General features: G+C 37.4%; 1 protein-coding gene across 1 annotated transcript in view; it reads left to right on the top strand.

Annotated features, from left to right (window-relative positions):
* The window catches only part of YEATS4 (YEATS domain containing 4), a 30057-nt gene extending 7586 nt beyond the window's left edge, over positions 1 to 22471 (top strand). Inside the window, exons 5-7 of the mRNA XM_043887460.1 lie at positions 2394 to 2486; positions 2578 to 2665; positions 21818 to 22471. Of these exons, the coding sequence (XP_043743395.1) occupies positions 2394 to 2486; positions 2578 to 2665; positions 21818 to 21987 (351 nt within the window). The 3' untranslated portion in view covers positions 21988 to 22471. The remainder of the gene's footprint in view (positions 1 to 2393; positions 2487 to 2577; positions 2666 to 21817) is intronic.
* The last annotated feature ends 817 nt before the right edge of the window (positions 22472 to 23288 follow it).

Genomic DNA, 23288 nt, shown 5'->3' with positions numbered 1-23288 from the left:
AAAATACATCTCTGAAAGAAATCATTATATCATGTAACTCATTATGAGACAGCTCTCAAAGTCTACTCTTGGGAAGGGAAGGTAATACATTCTCTTGCACTTCTGCAGTGATTAATTTATTGATAGGTTTTCATGTAGATCTACATGGACCTGAATTTTATCCATTCCAAACTGTTCTCGTGTTCTTTTAGTATAATGAAACTATTATAGTTTTTCAGTTGACTCTTATAGAAAATAAGTCATATGAAGATTTATTTAAACTATAAAAGAAAGACATGGGTAACTTGTGATTTGCTTCCGTTATCCAGTAACCTATTACAGATCAAGCCACTATGTAAAAGGAATGGTTGTTTCTAAAAGCAAGATACTAATATTAGGGTTTTATTCCTAGAAATATTTCCAGCAGGTATAGGCATTTTCATTGCTCTTAAGAGTCTTCAAGCATCAGTGTAAATTAGAGACATCTGTCTTGAAATTTTTCATTGTTTGCATCTGCATGAATGCCTTGCAAAATCTGAATGAATTTGGGAAAGGGCAGTTTTATAATGTAGTTTTCAATACTGCTCAAATTATAAAACACATAATATATAGTTTTTAAAAGATTAAAAAATAAAATGTGCAAGCTTCCTGAATTAGGTTCCTATGGCTGCCATAACAGTATCACAAACTGAATGGGTAAAAACAGCAGTTTGTTCTCTTGGTTCTGGAGACTAGAAGTCCAGTTTCAAGGTGTTGCCATGCTCTCTCCAGAGCCTCTAGGGGAGGGCCTTTTCCTGCCTCCTCTAGTTTGTGGTAGCCACAGGGGTTCCTTGGCTGTGGCAGCGTAACTCCCGTCTCTGCCTCCATTGTCACATGGCCGTCTCTCCCTCCCCATCTCATTGTCTCTCCCGCTTTTATGGGGACATCAGTCGTATTAGACTAGGGCCCCCGCAAGGCTTCATCTTGATTACATCTGCAAAGACTCTGTTTGCAAATATGGTCACATTCACAGGCATTGAGGATAAGTATAGATACTTCACTATCTTTGGGGGGATATAATTTAACCCCATAACATAGAAGTTACCCCATTTCTGACCCCTTCTTCAGAAGAACGACAGTACTGTTTTCAGTTCCTCTAGGAATTAACTCCCATGTATCTGATGTATTTAAATCCCTAAGTTTGGATTTTTCAATTTTAGATAGTATCTCAACTTCTGAGGATGACACATGATCCTTTATCTTCATATTTCTTTTTTCATTTTGCTGGAGGAATTTCTTCAGAAAGGATGCCTAAGAAATTTTCAGAGCAAAATTTTTATTTTGCTCTCTAAAAATATCTTTATTTTTACTTCATACATGATTGATTGGGTGAGGAATTCTAGGATCCACAGGAGGATATGCTCTCTTGTCTGTGAGTAAAAGGAAAAGGAAGATTAACCAGTCCAGCCACCCAAAGCATTCTTGATTTCTACACCTGCCAATTTTGGGCTTCCAGTCTCTCTCAGGCTCCACTGGGGCCACTGTCTCTCACCTCTGATGCAGTTTTCTTCCCTAAGTTTTTAGGTTGTGGATTTCCCCATTATGGGTTATCTATTGGTGTAGTCTCATCTGCTTTCTGTCATCCCAGAAATTTGTGAAATTATCTGCTTTAAATATGATGCCTGCTTTTTATGATGATTTTAGCTGACGTTTTGGAAAATTCTTCAAGGCATCTCAATTGGTTCTCCAACTTCAGCATGAACTCTTGATGTTTTACCTGCTAGATTTTGTTTTGTTTAAATAATCATACATTGTGCTACACAGCTTTTCCATTGATGTCTTATTATATCTGTTTCCAAGTATTTTGAAGAGACGTTGCTCTTGCTGAAGTGAATTATCAGTGGCTAACTTTTCGTTTATTATGCTACTTATGTTATAATCTTAATATTACACTAGAGAAATTAACTTGTCCTTTAAAACGAGTATTTTAGTATTGATCATTCCTTTTGAAATCAGATCTTTTTTCCTCACAGTGAATTTGTAAACTTTACCTGTCACAGTTAAGCAAATTTCATTGGTATAAGTAAAAGACTTTTTGTCTTAGTGATTTCCCAGTTTAATTTGCATAGCCGTATCTTGTGTTATTTTTATATATAGTCACTCTCTGGAATGCTTTGTAGCCAGTCTACTTATCCTCTTTGTAGCATACATATTGAATAGATATGGATACATGTTAATACCTAATAGGAAAATAAAAGTACAGACTGGATGATCTGCACTGTAAGTTGTAGTTGAGACAAGATCCTGAATTTGATAGATTTACTGCTTTACTTTAGTAGTTACTTCTGTAACTGTAAATCAGTTAGAGAAATGATAATCTCACATGATGATGATAAAAACCATCCACGGATGTCATATCTGTTTTTATTTCACAGGTAACACTGTATCATTTATTAAAGCTGTTTCAGTCAGACACCAATGCAATGCTGGGGAAAAAAACAGTGGTTTCAGAGTTTTATGATGAAATGGTAAGAAGATTTTATAATGAGAGTTTTTAAAGCATTTTCAATTTGTAGATTTTGAAGTTACAGGGCTTTTTTTTCCATTCTATCCCATTAGATATTTCAAGACCCAACAGCAATGATGCAACAGTTATTGACAACATCTCGTCAGCTTACCTTAGGAGCCTATAAGCATGAAACAGAGTGTAAGCGCCGCGAGTTTATAATTGGTCCTGAGTAATGATGTACTCAGCGATGGTGAGGGGACTGTATGATAAGTGACTATTAATTTATAATTGGTCCCGAGTAATAATGTACTCAGCGATGGTGAGGGGGCTGTATGATAAGTGACTATTAATTTATAATTGGTCCCGAGTAATGATGTACTCAGCGATGGTGAGGGGACTGTATGATAAGTGACTATTAATTTATAATTGGTCCCGAGTAATAATGTACTCAGCGATGGTGAGGGGGCTGTATGATAAGTGACTATTAATTTATAATTGATCCCGAGTAATAATGTACTCAGCGATGGTGAGGGGACTGTATGATAAGTGACTATTAATTTATAATTGGTCCCGAGTAATAATGTACTCAGCGATGGTGAGGGGGCTGTATGATAAGTGACTATTAATTTATAATTGATCCCGAGTAATGATGTACTCAGCGATGGTGAGGGGACTGTATGATAAGTGACTATTAATTTATAATTGATCCCGAGTAATAATGTACTCAGCGATGGTGAGGGGACTGTATGATAAGTGACTATTAATTTATAATTGATCCCGAGTAATAATGTACTCAGCGATGGTGAGGGGACTGTATGATAAGTGACTATTAATTTATAATTGGTCCTGAGTAATGATGTACTCAGCGATGGTGAGGGGACTGTATGATAAGTGACTATTAATTTATAATTGGTCCCGAGTAATGATGTACTCAGCGATGGTGAGGGGGCTGTATGATAAGTGACTATTAATTTATAATTGATCCTGAGTAATGATGTACTCAGCGATGGTGAGGGGACTGTATGATAAGTGACTATTAATTTATAATTGATCCCGAGTAATAATGTACTCAGCGATGGTGAGGGGACTGTATGATAAGTGACTATTAATTTATAATTGATCCCGAGTAATAATGTACTCAGCGATGGTGAGGGGACTGTATGATAAGTGACTATTAATTTATAATTGGTCCCGAGTAATAATGTACTCAGCGATGGTGAGGGGGCTGTATGATAAGTGACTATTAATTTATAATTGATCCCGAGTAATAATGTACTCAGCGATGGTGAGAGGACTGTATGATAAGTGACTATTAATTTATAATTGATCCCGAGTAATAATGTACTCAGCGATGGTGAGGGGACTGTATGATAAGTGACTATTAATTTATAATTGGTCCCGAGTAATAATGTACTCAGCGATGGTGAGGGGGCTGTATGATAAGTGACTATTAATTTATAATTGATCCCGAGTAATAATGTACTCAGCGATGGTGAGGGGACTGTATGATAAGTGACTATTAATTTATAATTGGTCCCGAGTAATAATGTACTCAGCGATGGTGAGGGGGCTGTATGATAAGTGACTATTAATTTATAATTGATCCTGAGTAATGATGTACTCAGCGATGGTGAGGGGACTGTATGATAAGTGACTATTAATTTATAATTGATCCCGAGTAATAATGTACTCAGCGATGGTGAGGGGACTGTATGATAAGTGACTATTAATTTATAATTGATCCCGAGTAATAATGTACTCAGCGATGGTGAGGGGGCTGTATGATAAGTGACTATTAATTTATAATTGGTCCCGAGTAATAATGTACTCAGCGATGGTGAGGGGGCTGTATGATAAGTGACTATTAATTTATAATTGGTCCCGAGTAATAATGTACTCAGCGATGGTGAGGGGGCTGTATGATAAGTGACTATTAATTTATAATTGGTCCCGAGTAATAATGTACTCAGCGATGGTGAGGGGACTGTATGATAAGTGACTATTAATTTATAATTGGTCCCGAGTAATAATGTACTCAGCGATGGTGAGGGGGCTGTATGATAAGTGACTATTAATTTATAATTGACCCTGAGTAATAATGTACTCAGCGATGGTGAGGGGACTGTATGATAAGTGACTATTAATTTATAATTGACCCTGAGTAATAATGTACTCAGCGATGGTGAGGGGACTGTATGATAAGTGACTATTAATTTATAATTGGTCCCGAGTAATAATGTACTCAGCGATGGTGAGGGGGCTGTATGATAAGTGACTATTAATTTATAATTGATCCCGAGTAATAATGTACTCAGCGATGGTGAGGGGACTGTATGATAAGTGACTATTAATTTATAATTGATCCCGAGTAATAATGTACTCAGCGATGGTGAGGGGGCTGTATGATAAGTGACTATTAATTTATAATTGGTCCCGAGTAATAATGTACTCAGCGATGGTGAGGGGACTGTATGATAAGTGACTATTAATTTATAATTGATCCCGAGTAATAATGTACTCAGCGATGGTGAGGGGACTGTATGATAAGTGACTATTAATTTATAATTGATCCCGAGTAATAATGTACTCAGCGATGGTGAGGGGACTGTATGATAAGTGACTATTAATTTATAATTGATCCCGAGTAATAATGTACTCAGCGATGGTGAGGGGACTGTATGATAAGTGACTATTAATTTATAATTGATCCTGAGTAATGATGTACTCAGCGATGGTGAGGGGACTGTATGATAAGTGACTATTAATTTATAATTGATCCCGAGTAATAATGTACTCAGCGATGGTGAGGGGACTGTATGATAAGTGACTATTAATTTATAATTGATCCCGAGTAATAATGTACTCAGCGATGGTGAGGGGGCTGTATGATAAGTGACTATTAATTTATAATTGATCCCGAGTAATAATGTACTCAGCGATGGTGAGGGGGCTGTATGATAAGTGACTATTAATTTATAATTGGTCCCGAGTAATGATGTACTCAGCGATGGTGAGGGGACTGTATGATAAGTGACTATTAATTTATAATTGGTCCCGAGTAATAATGTACTCAGCGATGGTGAGGGGACTGTATGATAAGTGACTATTAATTTATAATTGGTCCCGAGTAATAATGTACTCAGCGATGGTGAGAGGGCTGTATGATAAGTGACTATTAATTTATAATTGGTCCCGAGTAATAATGTACTCAGCGATGGTGAGGGGACTGTATGATAAGTGACTATTAATTTATAATTGGTCCCGAGTAATAATGTACTCAGCGATGGTGAGGGGACTGTATGATAAGTGACTATTAATTTATAATTGATCCCGAGTAATAATGTACTCAGCGATGGTGAGGGGACTGTATGATAAGTGACTATTAATTTATAATTGGTCCCGAGTAATAATGTACTCAGCGATGGTGAGAGGACTGTATGATAAGTGACTATTAATTTATAATTGGTCCCGAGTAATAATGTACTCAGCGATGGTGAGGGGACTGTATGATAAGTGACTATTAATTTATAATTGGTCCCGAGTAATAATGTACTCAGCGATGGTGAGGGGACTGTATGATAAGTGACTATTAATTTATAATTGGTCCCGAGTAATAATGTACTCAGCGATGGTGAGGGGACTGTATGATAAGTGACTATTAATTTATAATTGATCCCGAGTAATAATGTACTCAGCGATGGTGAGGGGACTGTATGATAAGTGACTATTAATTTATAATTGATCCCGAGTAATAATGTACTCAGCGATGGTGAGGGGACTGTATGATAAGTGACTATTAATTTATAATTGGTCCCGAGTAATGATGTACTCAGCGATGGTGAGGGGACTGTATGATAAGTGACTATTAATTTATAATTGGTCCCGAGTAATGATGTACTCAGCGATGGTGAGGGGACTGTATGATAAGTGACTATTAATTTATAATTGATCCCGAGTAATAATGTACTCAGCGATGGTGAGGGGACTGTATGATAAGTGACTATTAATTTATAATTGGTCCCGAGTAATAATGTACTCAGCGATGGTGAGGGGGCTGTATGATAAGTGACTATTAATTTATAATTGATCCCGAGTAATAATGTACTCAGCGATGGTGAGGGGACTGTATGATAAGTGACTATTAATTTATAATTGATCCCGAGTAATAATGTACTCAGCGATGGTGAGGGGACTGTATGATAAGTGACTATTAATTTATAATTGATCCCGAGTAATAATGTACTCAGCGATGGTGAGAGGACTGTATGATAAGTGACTATTAATTTATAATTGATCCCGAGTAATAATGTACTCAGCGATGGTGAGGGGGCTGTATGATAAGTGACTATTAATTTATAATTGGCCCTGAGTAATGATGTACTCAGCGATGGTGAGGGGACTGTATGATAAGTGACTATTAATTTATAATTGATCCCGAGTAATAATGTACTCAGCGATGGTGAGGGGACTGTATGATAAGTGACTATTAATTTATAATTGGTCCCGAGTAATAATGTACTCAGCGATGGTGAGGGGACTGTATGATAAGTGACTATTAATTTATAATTGATCCCGAGTAATAATGTACTCAGCGATGGTGAGGGGGCTGTATGATAAGTGACTATTAATTTATAATTGATCCCGAGTAATAATGTACTCAGCGATGGTGAGGGGGCTGTATGATAAGTGACTATTAATTTATAATTGATCCCGAGTAATAATGTACTCAGCGATGGTGAGGGGGCTGTATGATAAGTGACTATTAATTTATAATTGATCCCGAGTAATAATGTACTCAGCGATGGTGAGGGGGCTGTATGATAAGTGACTATTAATTTATAATTGATCCCGAGTAATAATGTACTCAGCGATGGTGAGGGGGCTGTATGATAAGTGACTATTAATTTATAATTGATCCCGAGTAATAATGTACTCAGCGATGGTGAGGGGGCTGTATGATAAGTGACTATTAATTTATAATTGATCCCGAGTAATAATGTACTCAGCGATGGTGAGGGGGCTGTATGATAAGTGACTATTAATTTATAATTGATCCCGAGTAATAATGTACTCAGCGATGGTGAGGGGGCTGTATGATAAGTGACTATTAATTTATAATTGATCCCGAGTAATAATGTACTCAGCGATGGTGAGGGGGCTGTATGATAAGTGACTATTAATTTATAATTGATCCCGAGTAATAATGTACTCAGCGATGGTGAGGGGGCTGTATGATAAGTGACTATTAATTTATAATTGATCCCGAGTAATAATGTACTCAGCGATGGTGAGGGGGCTGTATGATAAGTGACTATTAATTTATAATTGGTCCCGAGTAATAATGTACTCAGCGATGGTGAGGGGACTGTATGATAAGTGACTATTAATTTATAATTGGTCCCGAGTAATAATGTACTCAGCGATGGTGAGGGGACTGTATGATAAGTGACTATTAATTTATAATTGGTCCCGAGTAATAATGTACTCAGCGATGGTGAGGGGGCTGTATGATAAGTGACTATTAATTTATAATTGATCCCGAGTAATAATGTACTCAGCGATGGTGAGGGGGCTGTATGATAAGTGACTATTAATTTATAATTGGTCCCGAGTAATGATGTACTCAGCGATGGTGAGGGGGCTGTATGATAAGTGACTATTAATTTATAATTGGTCCCGAGTAATGATGTACTCAGCGATGGTGAGGGGGCTGTATGATAAGTGACTATTAATTTATAATTGATCCCGAGTAATGATGTACTCAGCGATGGTGAGGGGGCTGTATGATAAGTGACTATTAATTTATAATTGATCCCGAGTAATAATGTACTCAGCGATGGTGAGGGGGCTGTATGATACGTGACTATTAATTTATAATTGATCCCGAGTAATAATGTACTCAGCGATGGTGAGGGGACTGTATGATACGTGACTATTAATTTATAATTGATCCCGAGTAATAATGTACTCAGCGATGGTGAGGGGACTGTATGATAAGTGACTATTAATTTATAATTGATCCCGAGTAATAATGTACTCAGCGATGGTGAGGGGACTGTATGATAAGTGACTATTAATTTATAATTGATCCCGAGTAATAATGTACTCAGCGATGGTGAGGGGACTGTATGATAAGTGACTATTAATTTATAATTGATCCCGAGTAATAATGTACTCAGCGATGGTGAGGGGACTGTATGATAAGTGACTATTAATTTATAATTGGTCCCGAGTAATAATGTACTCAGCGATGGTGAGGGGACTGTATGATAAGTGACTATTAATTTATAATTGGTCCCGAGTAATAATGTACTCAGCGATGGTGAGGGGGCTGTATGATAAGTGACTATTAATTTATAATTGGTCCCGAGTAATAATGTACTCAGCGATGGTGAGGGGACTGTATGATAAGTGACTATTAATTTATAATTGGTCCCGAGTAATAATGTACTCAGCGATGGTGAGGGGACTGTATGATAAGTGACTATTAATTTATAATTGGTCCCGAGTAATAATGTACTCAGCGATGGTGAGGGGACTGTATGATAAGTGACTATTAATTTATAATTGGTCCCGAGTAATAATGTACTCAGCGATGGTGAGGGGACTGTATGATAAGTGACTATTAATTTATAATTGGTCCCGAGTAATAATGTACTCAGCGATGGTGAGGGGACTGTATGATAAGTGACTATTAATTTATAATTGGTCCCGAGTAATAATGTACTCAGCGATGGTGAGGGGACTGTATGATAAGTGACTATTAATTTATAATTGGTCCCGAGTAATAATGTACTCAGCGATGGTGAGGGGACTGTATGATAAGTGACTATTAATTTATAATTGGTCCCGAGTAATAATGTACTCAGCGATGGTGAGGGGACTGTATGATAAGTGACTATTAATTTATAATTGGTCCCGAGTAATAATGTACTCAGCGATGGTGAGGGGACTGTATGATAAGTGACTATTAATTTATAATTGGTCCCGAGTAATAATGTACTCAGCGATGGTGAGGGGACTGTATGATAAGTGACTATTAATTTATAATTGGTCCCGAGTAATAATGTACTCAGCGATGGTGAGGGGACTGTATGATAAGTGACTATTAATTTATAATTGGTCCCGAGTAATAATGTACTCAGCGATGGTGAGGGGACTGTATGATAAGTGACTATTAATTTATAATTGGTCCCGAGTAATAATGTACTCAGCGATGGTGAGGGGACTGTATGATAAGTGACTATTAATTTATAATTGGTCCCGAGTAATAATGTACTCAGCGATGGTGAGGGGACTGTATGATAAGTGAGTATTAATTTATAATTGGTCCCGAGTAATAATGTACTCAGCGATGGTGAGGGGACTGTATGATAAGTGAGTATTAATTTATAATTGGTCCCGAGTAATAATGTACTCAGCGATGGTGAGGGGACTGTATGATAAGTGACTATTAATTTATAATTGGTCCCGAGTAATAATGTACTCAGCGATGGTGAGGGGACTGTATGATAAGTGACTATTAATTTATAATTGGTCCCGAGTAATAATGTACTCAGCGATGGTGAGGGGACTGTATGATAAGTGACTATTAATTTATAATTGGTCCCGAGTAATAATGTACTCAGCGATGGTGAGAGGGCTGTATGATAAGTGACTATTAATTTATAATTGACCCTGAGTAATAATGTACTCAGCGATGGTGAGAGGACTGTATGATAAGTGACTATTAATTTATAATTGGTCCCGAGTAATAATGTACTCAGCGATGGTGAGGGGACTGTATGATAAGTGACTATTAATTTATAATTGGTCCCGAGTAATAATGTACTCAGCGATGGTGAGGGGACTGTATGATAAGTGACTATTAATTTATAATTGGTCCCGAGTAATAATGTACTCAGCGATGGTGAGAGGACTGTATGATAAGTGACTATTAATTTATAATTGGTCCCGAGTAATAATGTACTCAGCGATGGTGAGAGGACTGTATGATAAGTGACTATTAATTTATAATTGGTCCCGAGTAATAATGTACTCAGCGATGGTGAGGGGACTGTATGATAAGTGACTATTAATTTATAATTGGTCCCGAGTAATAATGTACTCAGCGATGGTGAGGGGACTGTATGATAAGTGACTATTAATTTATAATTGGTCCCGAGTAATAATGTACTCAGCGATGGTGAGGGGACTGTATGATAAGTGACTATTAATTTATAATTGATCCCGAGTAATAATGTACTCAGCGATGGTGAGGGGACTGTATGATAAGTGACTATTAATTTATAATTGGTCCCGAGTAATAATGTACTCAGCGATGGTGAGGGGACTGTATGATAAGTGACTATTAATTTATAATTGGTCCCGAGTAATAATGTACTCAGCGATGGTGAGGGGACTGTATGATAAGTGACTATTAATTTATAATTGGTCCCGAGTAATAATGTACTCAGCGATGGTGAGGGGACTGTATGATAAGTGACTATTAATTTATAATTGGTCCCGAGTAATAATGTACTCAGCGATGGTGAGGGGACTGTATGATAAGTGACTATTAATTTATAATTGGTCCCGAGTAATAATGTACTCAGCGATGGTGAGGGGACTGTATGATAAGTGACTATTAATTTATAATTGGTCCCGAGTAATAATGTACTCAGCGATGGTGAGGGGACTGTATGATAAGTGACTATTAATTTATAATTGGTCCCGAGTAATAATGTACTCAGCGATGGTGAGGGGACTGTATGATAAGTGACTATTAATTTATAATTGGTCCCGAGTAATAATGTACTCAGCGATGGTGAGGGGACTGTATGATAAGTGACTATTAATTTATAATTGGTCCCGAGTAATAATGTACTCAGCGATGGTGAGGGGACTGTATGATAAGTGACTATTAATTTATAATTGATCCCGAGTAATAATGTACTCAGCGATGGTGAGGGGACTGTATGATAAGTGACTATTAATTTATAATTGGTCCCGAGTAATAATGTACTCAGCGATGGTGAGGGGACTGTATGATAAGTGACTATTAATTTATAATTGGTCCCGAGTAATAATGTACTCAGCGATGGTGAGAGGACTGTATGATAAGTGACTATTAATTTATAATTGGTCCCGAGTAATAATGTACTCAGCGATGGTGAGGGGACTGTATGATAAGTGACTATTAATTTATAATTGGTCCCGAGTAATAATGTACTCAGCGATGGTGAGGGGACTGTATGATAAGTGACTATTAATTTATAATTGGTCCCGAGTAATAATGTACTCAGCGATGGTGAGGGGACTGTATGATAAGTGAGTATTAATTTATAATTGGTCCCGAGTAATAATGTACTCAGCGATGGTGAGGGGACTGTATGATAAGTGAGTATTAATTTATAATTGGTCCCGAGTAATAATGTACTCAGCGATGGTGAGGGGACTGTATGATAAGTGAGTATTAATTTATAATTGGTCCCGAGTAATAATGTACTCAGCGATGGTGAGGGGACTGTATGATAAGTGACTATTAATTTATAATTGGTCCCGAGTAATAATGTACTCAGCGATGGTGAGGGGACTGTATGATAAGTGACTATTAATTTATAATTGGTCCCGAGTAATAATGTACTCAGCGATGGTGAGAGGGCTGTATGATAAGTGACTATTAATTTATAATTGACCCTGAGTAATAATGTACTCAGCGATGGTGAGAGGACTGTATGATAAGTGACTATTAATTTATAATTGGTCCCGAGTAATAATGTACTCAGCGATGGTGAGGGGACTGTATGATAAGTGACTATTAATTTATAATTGGTCCCGAGTAATAATGTACTCAGCGATGGTGAGGGGACTGTATGATAAGTGACTATTAATTTATAATTGGTCCCGAGTAATAATGTACTCAGCGATGGTGAGAGGACTGTATGATAAGTGACTATTAATTTATAATTGGTCCCGAGTAATAATGTACTCAGCGATGGTGAGAGGACTGTATGATAAGTGACTATTAATTTATAATTGGTCCCGAGTAATAATGTACTCAGCGATGGTGAGAGGACTGTATGATAAGTGACTATTAATTTATAATTGGTCCCGAGTAATAATGTACTCAGCGATGGTGAGGGGACTGTATGATAAGTGACTATTAATTTATAATTGGTCCCGAGTAATAATGTACTCAGCGATGGTGAGGGGACTGTATGATAAGTGACTATTAATTTATAATTGATCCCGAGTAATAATGTACTCAGCGATGGTGAGGGGACTGTATGATAAGTGACTATTAATTTATAATTGATCCCGAGTAATAATGTACTCAGCGATGGTGAGAGGACTGTATGATAAGTGACTATTAATTTATAATTGATCCCGAGTAATAATGTACTCAGCGATGGTGAGAGGACTGTATGATAAGTGACTATTAATTTATAATTGATCCCGAGTAATAATGTACTCAGCGATGGTGAGAGGACTGTATGATAAGTGACTATTAATTTATAATTGATCCCGAGTAATAATGTACTCAGCGATGGTGAGAGGACTGTATGATAAGTGACTATTAATTTATAATTGATCCCGAGTAATAATGTACTCAGCGATGGTGAGAGGACTGTATGATAAGTGACTATTAATTTTTTTTATGATGTATAGGTAAAATTTTTAGGAGTTAGAAAACAAAATATATATTACTAAAGAACAGATAAGAAGGATGCTTTAAATAGTTCTCAGAATAGGCCAACTTTCAAAAAGGTAAAAGATAGCTGCTCACGCACTCTGAAATACTGTTTATCTTTTATTCACTAATTCCATTTAAGTGTAGCTTGTCATTAATCTTGCTTAACCTATCACTCAATTATTTTCTGTGTGTACTAGTCTTTGCTAATGATTAGTCTGAAGAACCTTGCCGAACATTATAGTTTAGTGTACTGTGATTAGCATCTCTCTCTCTTTCTACACAACATTTCATGCAGCTGTATCAATCATTTGCATTTGCCATTCAAGATGAAATCTATTTACCAACCCCATGTTGACATTTATGTCACCATTTATTCAGTTGTTCCTTTGATCTTTCATTTATTTGCTTACAATATATATTGAGCACCAGTACTACCCCAAGCATTGTTCTAGGTTCAGAAGATAAAGCAGTGTCTAAACCAGACAAAAGCCCTGTCTTTATGGAGCTTACATTCTAGTGGAAGGAAGAGAAATATTCAATAAATAGAACAAACGTTAGGTGGTGACTGGATGGCATGGAGAAACCTAAAGCAGGTGAGGGAGTGCCGCTGGTGCAAGGAGGTTGTTAGAGCTTTACATATCAGGTCAGAGAAGGCTTCCTGAAATTGTGGTGTTTGAGCAAACACCAAAAGGAGTGGGGAAATGAGGCCTGCAGCTGCATGAGGGAGGAATGCTATGTGTAGAGGGGCAGCAAGGGCAGGAGCCCTGAGGTAAGAGCAGGCTTGGCGTACCCGAGGAACAACAGAAAGGCCGGTGTGACTGGCGTAGAGGGAACACGGAGTGGGAGGCGAGGCCAAAGAAGTCAGGAGTTAATAGAGGACCAGGTCAGACAGGGTCTTATGGGTAACCATAGGACATTAGATTTTTAAACTGAAGGAGATGTGAAGTTTTTTTGTGGGTTTTGAGCAGCAGAGTGACATTATAAGAGTAACATTTTCAAAAGACCAGTCCCCTGGTTGCTGTGTTGAGAGTAGATTGTAAACCAAAAGAGCAGAAGGGGAGTAGTTAGGAGGCGCTGCAGTCGCCCAGGTGTGACAGAGCTGTGAGTAGTACCAGGGGCTGGTGGTTTAATAAGATGAGAGAGGAGGAGGTGTATTAATACAAAGCATGACCCTTAAGGTTTGGAGCGCAAAGAAGGAAACAAAAAATTTTTTCATAGAGATGGGAAGTCTGGGAGGGGCAGCTCTGAGGGGAAAGGTTAGGAGTAAAGTTTGTACATAATGGGTGTGAAATGCCTCTAAGACATGTAAGTGGAGATGTGGAGAAGGGAATTGTACTCAAAGTCTGGTATTCAAGGAGGGGTCTGGGCATATAGATGGACTTATAAATTGTGAGGCCATATGGTATCAATAGAGTAAGTGAAGATAAACAGAGGTTCAAGGATTGAACCCTGGGCTTTCTGAAATTTAGAGATTAAGGAGATGACCAGCTAAGGAAATTAGTAAAAAAAAAAAAAAAGATAAACGTGAGTGTGGAAGGGAGTAAAGCTAGGTGCACATAACACCCTAGAGCCAAGTGAAGAAGGTTCATCAGGAAATAGTCGTTAGCTGTGTACCTCTTATAGGGCAAGTAAGATAAGAGCCAGGAAATAGGCGATGCCAACATGGAATTCCTTGGTGACCTTAATGGGGCAGTTGAAGGATAATAGTAAGGACAGAACATCAGTTGAAGTGGATCCAGAGAGCGAGAGATGAGACACTGGAGCCAGGTGCTGTGGATAAGCCTGTCCTGGAGTTTGACCTGTAAAGGGAAGGTAGCTCCTGAAGCTGTAGGGAGAGCGGGGTTTGGGGTCCAGGGCCAGCGTTCTCCCAGTAAGTATAGGTGTAGGCTGAAAGAAGTGACCCAGTAAAAGAAAGGGGTGAGGGGATGAGAATGCAGGGGGAAAGAGATCGCTGTTTAACCATTAATGGTTACAGTAGTGTTTTGTTTGTGTTTTCGTGAAACCCATGACTGGGAGTTAAATGATCTGAATACTGATTAAAATTGCCACTTGGTAGTCATTTAAAATTTCAAATCACCCTCATTAAAAGGATTTATGCTTCATTGTCTACATATGAAAATATGGCCTACTTTGTTGTGAACATAAAACAGAAATGTATTTGATCACTTCAAAAAGGTAAAAAGCACTGGTAACATGCTGTTTTAATTTGTTACTGGTCATTTTCTCTTCGTTATAAATCTTTCTCCCATTTCATATTCATAGAGGAAAATTCTCTTTTAAAATTCAAGTGCCTGCATTTCTGTGTTTTCAACAAGACTAATATCATTAATTCATATATGTGTAATAGTAAAAACAAATGTGTTTTATAAAAAGACTTTTCCACAAACTACTTTTGCTATATTAAAGCTTATATGTGGAGCTTTATGACCTTGGAAAGTTTTTTTTTTAATTTTTATTTATTTAGTTTATTTTTTCAAGGCAGGTGGGTGGCCGACATTATCACTGCTCACCCTATGCGCTCGCTTTGCGGACTGGCGTGACCTAAATGCCCCGCCCCCCCCCAGGCCCCAGGCAGGATCTGCTCCAACCCCCACCTCCCCCCACACCTGGCTTTTGTACAGAGCCCCTGACTTGCTCACGTATTAGACGCCTTGGTCCATGTTTCAAATTTATTTTTGGCTGCGCTGGGTCTTTGTTGCTGTAGGAAGTCCTTCCCTAATTCCAGCAAGTGGAGGTTACTTTTCATTGCAGGGCATGGACTTAACTGCAGTGGCGCCTTTTGTTGTGGAGAGAGGCTCTAGAGCACAGCCTCAGTGGTTGTGGAGCATGCGCCTAGTTGCCCCACTGCATGTGGAATCTTCCCATACTAGGGGTCTGCATGTGTCCCCTGCATTGACAGCTGGATTCTCAACCACTGGGCCACCAGGGAAGCCCAAACCTTGGGAAGTTTTTATTAGTAAACTGCATTTTTTATATTATCTTGAGGTTATTTTCTTAACAGCATCAAATCTATAAGGAAGAAAAGGATAATTCTGTAAATGGTATTGGCACAGTTGATAACTTTTGGAAAGAAAACTTAATTTAGATCATTGCTTCATAGCACTTAATCAATTTCAGTTTAATTAATGAGTTAATTGTTTTTGAGTTTTTTGCCATACCGTGTGGCATATGGCCCAGCGAGGATCACACCCGTGCCCCCTGCACTGGAGGTGCAGACTTAACAATTGGACCACCAAGGAAGCCCCTACATTTTTTTTATATCAATTAGCCTGTTTAAAAAGTTAGAGAAATGACTATCTGTCCTGGCTAGGGAAGACTTTCTAAATTTGAGGTGTTAGAAGAAATTACATTGAAAGACAAATAATGTTTTTTACAAAAGATATGTAACTTATGCATTTCAAAAGGGCAAAAAAAGAAAAAAATAGATTTTTGGAAAATATGACAAGGGATTAATATGTGCAAAACTCTTAAAATAAAAAAATAGAATATAGTTTTAAAGTTCAGTTGATAAATGGACAAAGGAGTGGACAGACAGAAGAAAGATGATTAGTAAATAAAAAGAAAAATATTTGACCCTCCTAGTAATTTTTAAAATGCAAACCAATAATAATGGATGGCTATAATTGTATCAAATATGCAAAAGAAATCTTTCATAGTTGTACCTAGTAAAGATGTGGTGAACACTGTGTTCTCATGAATTGTTTATGTGAATAGGCCTTTTAGAAAAGCAATTTGGGAATATTAATCAAAGGTGTAAAAAAAGATAGATGCACTTTTACCAGTTTGAGAACATTATACTCAATATTTGGTAATATCAGATTTGTTGAGTACTTACCATTTGTACTTTTCTAATCTGTACATGTATAAACTCATTTATATCTATAATAACTTTTTTAGGTAATCCGTTTAGAAAAGGAAACTGAGGCACACATTGGTAAGAAACTTGCCCACATTAATACGAGTTAGGGGTACAGCCCAGTCTCCTAGGCAGTCCTCAGAACTTAGGGTATAAAAGCATTGTAATATTTGTAGATAGAGTAATAGGATAGAGGTTGCTCATTATAAAGCACACTCGAAGTTTATAAAGATATTTATACTGGTAAACCTGCAGAAATTGACTTAAGCACTAATGGTCTAGCTTTAAATAGAAGTTGCTTCTACAAGGAATAACTAAACTGATATTGAACGCTTAATAGAGCTTATATGTACTAGATAAGTGCTTTATATTTCTTAAGTGAAGTGAAAGTTGCTCAGTCGTGTCTGACTCTTTGCAACCCCGTGGACTATATAATCCATGGAATTCTCCAGGCCAGAATAATGGAGTGGGTAGCCTTTCCCTTCTCCAGGGGATCTTCCCAACCCAGGGATTGAACCCAGGTCTCCTGCATTGCAGGCAGATTCTTTCCCAGCTGAGCCACAAGGGAAGCCCTTAGGAATTCCCTTAATAGCCCTCAGAGGGAGGTACCACCCTTAACCCCATTTTGCATAGAGAGTTTTGATCTTGCCCCAAATCACTCCGCAGAGCCAGGATTTAAACACACACAGTCTGCGCTCTTAACCAATAAGCTGTTGTTTCTCTTTGTAAAAAAGTCTTACAATCTGTGCTTCTAACCAGTGTGTTACATTCGCTTTGCAAAACTAACAATTCTTCTTTGGATTGATTTACTATAAATTGAGGCTTCATTTGGAATTTAAAATAGAAATTTTATATATGTTACAGCCCATGGAATTTCAAAGAATCAGACAACGACTGAACACACACACGTACATACATACATACACGTGTGTGCATACATACATACACAGACACACACATACATACATCTTAAGTGTATGTGTAAACATTTTAGTATATAGGAAGCAGAAAACTAGAACAAGTTTTTAAATGTTCTAGGATCTCATCATTAATTAACCCATTTCTCCAGTATATGGTACTCTTGGCAGTTTTATGATTTGTCAAAAATAGAGTATGATGACTAAATCAAAGAACAAAGATCTATATCTACAATGAATGCTGTCCTCTGACAGATGAGTTAAATTAAGTCTTCCTGACTAGATTTAAAACTACCTGTTACAGTCATAAAGTCCTGTTGTTTCCCAAATCTTTCTATACTGTCTCTAAGGCCTGCTGTGTCCCACTTCATCTAATTCCTATCTTACTCTTTAAAACTCAGTTCAGATTTTACTTCTGCCAAGAAGCATTCCTTGATATATATATATATATATATATACATACACACACACTCTTTGCCCTTAGTATGAATCCTCTCTGCTTTATAGCTCCCTGATTACCTCATGCTGTCCTGCATTTTTCTTTCTTGTCTGTCTCCCACGTCTGTGTCCCAGCCTCCATCAATGTGCCTCTCACGCTGCTGCTGTTTAGTCACTCAGTCGTGTCCAACTCTTCGTGGCTCCATGGACTGTAGCCCACCAGGCTTTTCTGTCCATGGGGGTTCTCTAGGCAGGAATACTGGAGTGAGTTGCCATGCCCTCCTCCAGAGGATCTTCCCAACGCAGAGATAGAACCCAGCTCTCCCTCATTGCAGGCAGATTCTTTGCCATCCGAGCCACCAGGGAAGCCCAGAAGTCTGTGGGATTTCACAGGCAGGATTGGAGTGGGTTGCCATTTCCTTCTCCAGGGGATCTTCCCAGCCCAGGGACTGAGCCTCCCTGTCTTTCATCTGCTGCGTTGCAGACAGAGCCTTACCACTGAGCCTCCGGGGAAGCCTGCTTTCTCTCTGTGTGTGTCTTTTAATTGATATGGAGAGAGTAGGGGAGCAAAGGGGTAAAAATTTCTGCCTTGTCAACCAAGTCTAAAGACAGACAAGCCACGAAAAGAAATATTGTACTTCTATCACAAATGACTTGTTTCTTTTCTATGTAAAGAGCTCCTGCACATCATTTTAAAAGGCCAATAACCAGTAATTAAAAAGCTTCAGAGCAAAAGAAAACATCAACAAAATTAAAAGGAAACCTACTGAATGGGAGAAAATATTTGCAAATCATGTATCTGATAGAGTTAATTTCCAAAATATATACAGAACTCATACAGCTCAATGGCCAAAACAAAGCATACAATTCAATTAAAACTGGACAGAAGAGCTAAATAGATATTTTTTCAAAGAAGACATGCAGATGGCCAACAGATATCAAAATATGCTCAGTATCACTTATCATCGGGGAAATGCAGATCAAAACCACAAAGGTATTACTTCATGTCTGTTAGAATGGCTGTTATCGAGAAGACTAGAAATAACAAATGTTGGCAGGGATGTGGAGAAAAGGAAACCCTTATTCAATATTGATTGGTGCAGCCACTATGGAAAACAGTGTGGAGTGTCCTCAAAAAAATAAAAGTAGAACTACCATATGATCCAACAATTCCACTTCTGGATATGGCTCTGCAGGAAAAAAAAAAAAACACTAACTTGAAAAGGTATATACACCTCATGTTCATTACAGCATTATTTACAATAACCAAGATAGGAAAACAACATAAGTGTCCATCAATAGATGACTGGATGAAGAAGTGTTTTTTATACACACACATATACATACATATATACACATGCACACACACACACACAATGGAATAATATTCAGCCATTAAAAAGAAGAAATCTTTCCATTTGCATCAACATGGATGGACCTCAAGGGCATTATGCTAAGTGAAATAAATCAGAGAAAAACAAATACAGTATAATCTTATTTATATGTAGACTCTTTTTAAAAAAAAAGCTCAAAAATAACAGAAAACAGATTAGTGGTTGCCAGAGGTTGGGGTTGGAGGGGGCGTGGCCAAAAAGATGCCAATTTCTAGTTATAAAATAAATAAGTGGTGGTGTGATTTATAGCATGGTGACTATAGTTAATATTATATTGCATGCTTGAAAGTTGCTGAGAGAGTAGATTTTAAAATTTCTCCTTACAAGAAAAAAAAATTTGTAACTATATATGGTAACAGATGTTAACTTCAGACTTACTGTGATGATCATTTTGCAATATATACAAGCATTGACTCATGTTGTACACCTGAAACTAATATGTTGTATGTCAATTATACCTCAGTTTTTAAAAAGGCAGGGGCCAGTATCCTAATAGAAAACAGAGGAACGGATAAATAGGCAGTTCATAAAAAGAAGGGGAGAAATATCCCCTAAACATATTAAAAGATTATCAATCTCAGAAATAATAGAAGTGCAAATTAAAACTATTCTGAAATATGACTTTTAACCTTCCAGATTATTTAAGACCAAAAAGTTGATGCAGTAGGGGAACAGACATACTATGCTAGTGAGATTATAAATTAATAATAGAACCTCTAAGAGTCACTTGCCATTCTTCCAAAATTACAAGCACAATTATTCTTCAGCCTAACAATTACTATTTACAGGAATTTATCACACAATTTTCAGCCTTTTAATTTTGTATCAGGTGTATGTTCTATTTTCAAAAATAATTTTAAAAATAAAAGCAATGAAAAATTACAAAGAAAAATATGGATTGTTTTGGCAGTGTAAAAGTTTAGTCTGTTACAAAATGTGTCACAAAAAGTCCCCAGCAGTGAGTAAAATAAGAACACATTGTGTGTTTTTAACATGTTGGATGCTTTTTACATGTATTACTTAATCCTAACTCCTCTGTGAAATACAAAGTTTTAACTGTATTATATAGAAAGAAGAAATTAAGTGGGAGAGATAGCAGCATTCAGCTAGTAAGGGACCGAAGGTGTATTTGAACTCAAGCCTTTCTGATTTCAAAGGGTTTTGGTTTTTTCCCTTCAATCCATGCTGCTTCCAGCTGGTGATCGTTTCATGTGAACAAAAGTACAGCTGTGCCTTGACAGTCACCAGCAGCAGTTAACTGAAAAGTCTACAGGGTGGAAAAGTTGGGTGATAGTAGACGTTATTTTCTCTATAAAACATGGTACTGCACTATCCAAGTGGAATATTTAAATAAATGTAGTCTATTTTGCAGTAATGATATTTTTCTTTAGTAATTTGTTACGTAGCCTGCTAGAATGTTTTAAATATTTAATGTTCCTCTGTCATAATAGTATTTAATATGTTTTTTTAATGTGCCAGATGATATTCATTGTAAATCTTTTAAGCAAATAATATCACGAAGTGTTTGCAGTTATAATCTGTATTTTAGAAATGAGGAGATGAGCATGGAGATTAAAAAAATAGCTTATTCAGAGCGGCACAACTAGTAGAGCTAGAATTCAAGCCTAGACAGTTACTACTCTGTTTTGAAAAAAAGATACAGGTTTACCAGTGTGATTTTGTTTATTTAAGTTTTACCTGTACGTAAATTTAAGAATACTCTTTTTAGTGAAGTCTTATTAGTTGGAAGTCTCTTGGACTATATACTCCCTAATTTCCAAATTAATATGTAAATGGAGGAAAACAAGGACATTATGTCTTAAAATCTTAAGTGTGAATTAAAATACTAGTGGCCCAAATTTTATTTTTTGTGATAGAAAACATCTTAAATCCTCTCTTGAGAGTTCAGACTTTCTCACCCACCCTCCTGTGTTTAAAGTTACTTATCTTAAGTTGTTTGCATTTCATCATGGAAGCGTTGACCTAACGGAATGTCAATTTATTACTCTGTGACATATCTCGGACATATGAGAAAAATGCAATAAATTTGTAACAGTCTGTTTTCTTTAGTTGCAGAACTTGAAGTGAAAACCAGAGAAAAATTAGAAGCTGCAAAAAAAAAAACAAGCTTTGAAATTGCAGAGCTTAAAGAGAGATTAAAAGCAAGTCGTGAAACTATAAATTGTTTAAAAAATGAAATCAGGAAACTGGAAGAAGATGATCAGACAAAAGAAATATAAACAGTTCTGAAGACAACTTGATAGTAAGCTAAGCTGAAAATAAGGTGGACTTTAAAGGAGAGATGGACTACAAATGCTGCAGTGTTTCTAAGAGGAACTTTGTATATAGTTGTCGAGCATAGATTTTTCAGCAATGGGGTCAAAGTATTTGTACTTTACCAGCAATCTTTAATGTGAAATATATGTGTATAATAAGAATGAATGGTGTATAGGTATTTTACCAACCCATTTCAGAGTAGTTCTGTGATGTTAAGCACAATTTTAAAACATTTGTATTGCATCGTATGTATAGCTTATCCTTTTGACAGGCATTGAAATTTCATTATAAAGTATAACTTGTACAAATTTTGTACTTCCCCTAGTAGTTAGAATTAGTTGTAAAATTAAAGTGTGTATTAAATTTTTACCTCCCCCATCCCAGCTCTTTTGTATCTGATGTGCCCAGTGTCCAGTAAGCACTGAATAAATGTAGTCTGCATATGCTGTTTCTGCCTCTTGATGGGTTTCTTTGTCTTGAAGCCCCTGGAACTCTCTCATTACAATTAATGTATCTCCATAGTATTGTGAACATGTATCTCTGATTTGCAGTATTGTAACATACCAGAGCTGTCAGATGGCCAAGATCACATCTGAAGTATTGTTCTGCCTAACTACCGCAGTGTCGTTAGTTTTCACATAGAACAATATTCACTCCCTTGTGCATGTTCCAAAGACACATAGAGGGTGCATGTATGCAGCAATTTTGCACACTACTCCTGATTTCTCTACCTTCTCCCTCAGGCTGTCTTGTCCAAATCCACATGGTGAGCCCTCTACTTTTTTTTTTTTTCCTGGCTGTGCTGGGTCTTAGTTTTAGCATGAGGGATCTAGTTTCCTGACCGTGGATCGAACCCAAGGCCCCAACACTGGAAGCACAGAGTCTTAGCCACTGGACCACCAGGGACATCCCAGCCCTCTACTTTTGAGTCATCTAATTTGAACACTGCTGCTGCTGCTGCTAAGTCGCTTCAGTCGTGTCCGACTCTGTGCGACCCCATAGACGGCAGCCCACCAGGCTCCTCCGTCCCCAGGATTCTCCAGGCAAGAACACTGGAGTGGGTTGCCATTTGTGGTACTTAATTTTTAAGGCCTTGTTGGCTAACCCATCTTGGCAACCTAGGAACAGCAGTGAGTAGGAAAGTATTTTGGAAAACATAGTAATAATATGTCACAAGTTCCTAAAACTGGAAACCATGCCTGAGCCTGATGCAGATTCTGTACCGTCTGGAGACTGATAACTAGCCACTAGTACTGTAAGATAC

Source organism: Cervus elaphus, chromosome 3 (assembly GCF_910594005.1).
Source record: "Cervus elaphus chromosome 3, mCerEla1.1, whole genome shotgun sequence".
In the NCBI taxonomy this organism is placed as follows: Eukaryota; Metazoa; Chordata; class Mammalia; order Artiodactyla; family Cervidae; genus Cervus; species Cervus elaphus.
This window is presented reverse-complemented; position numbering and strand designations above follow the sequence as displayed.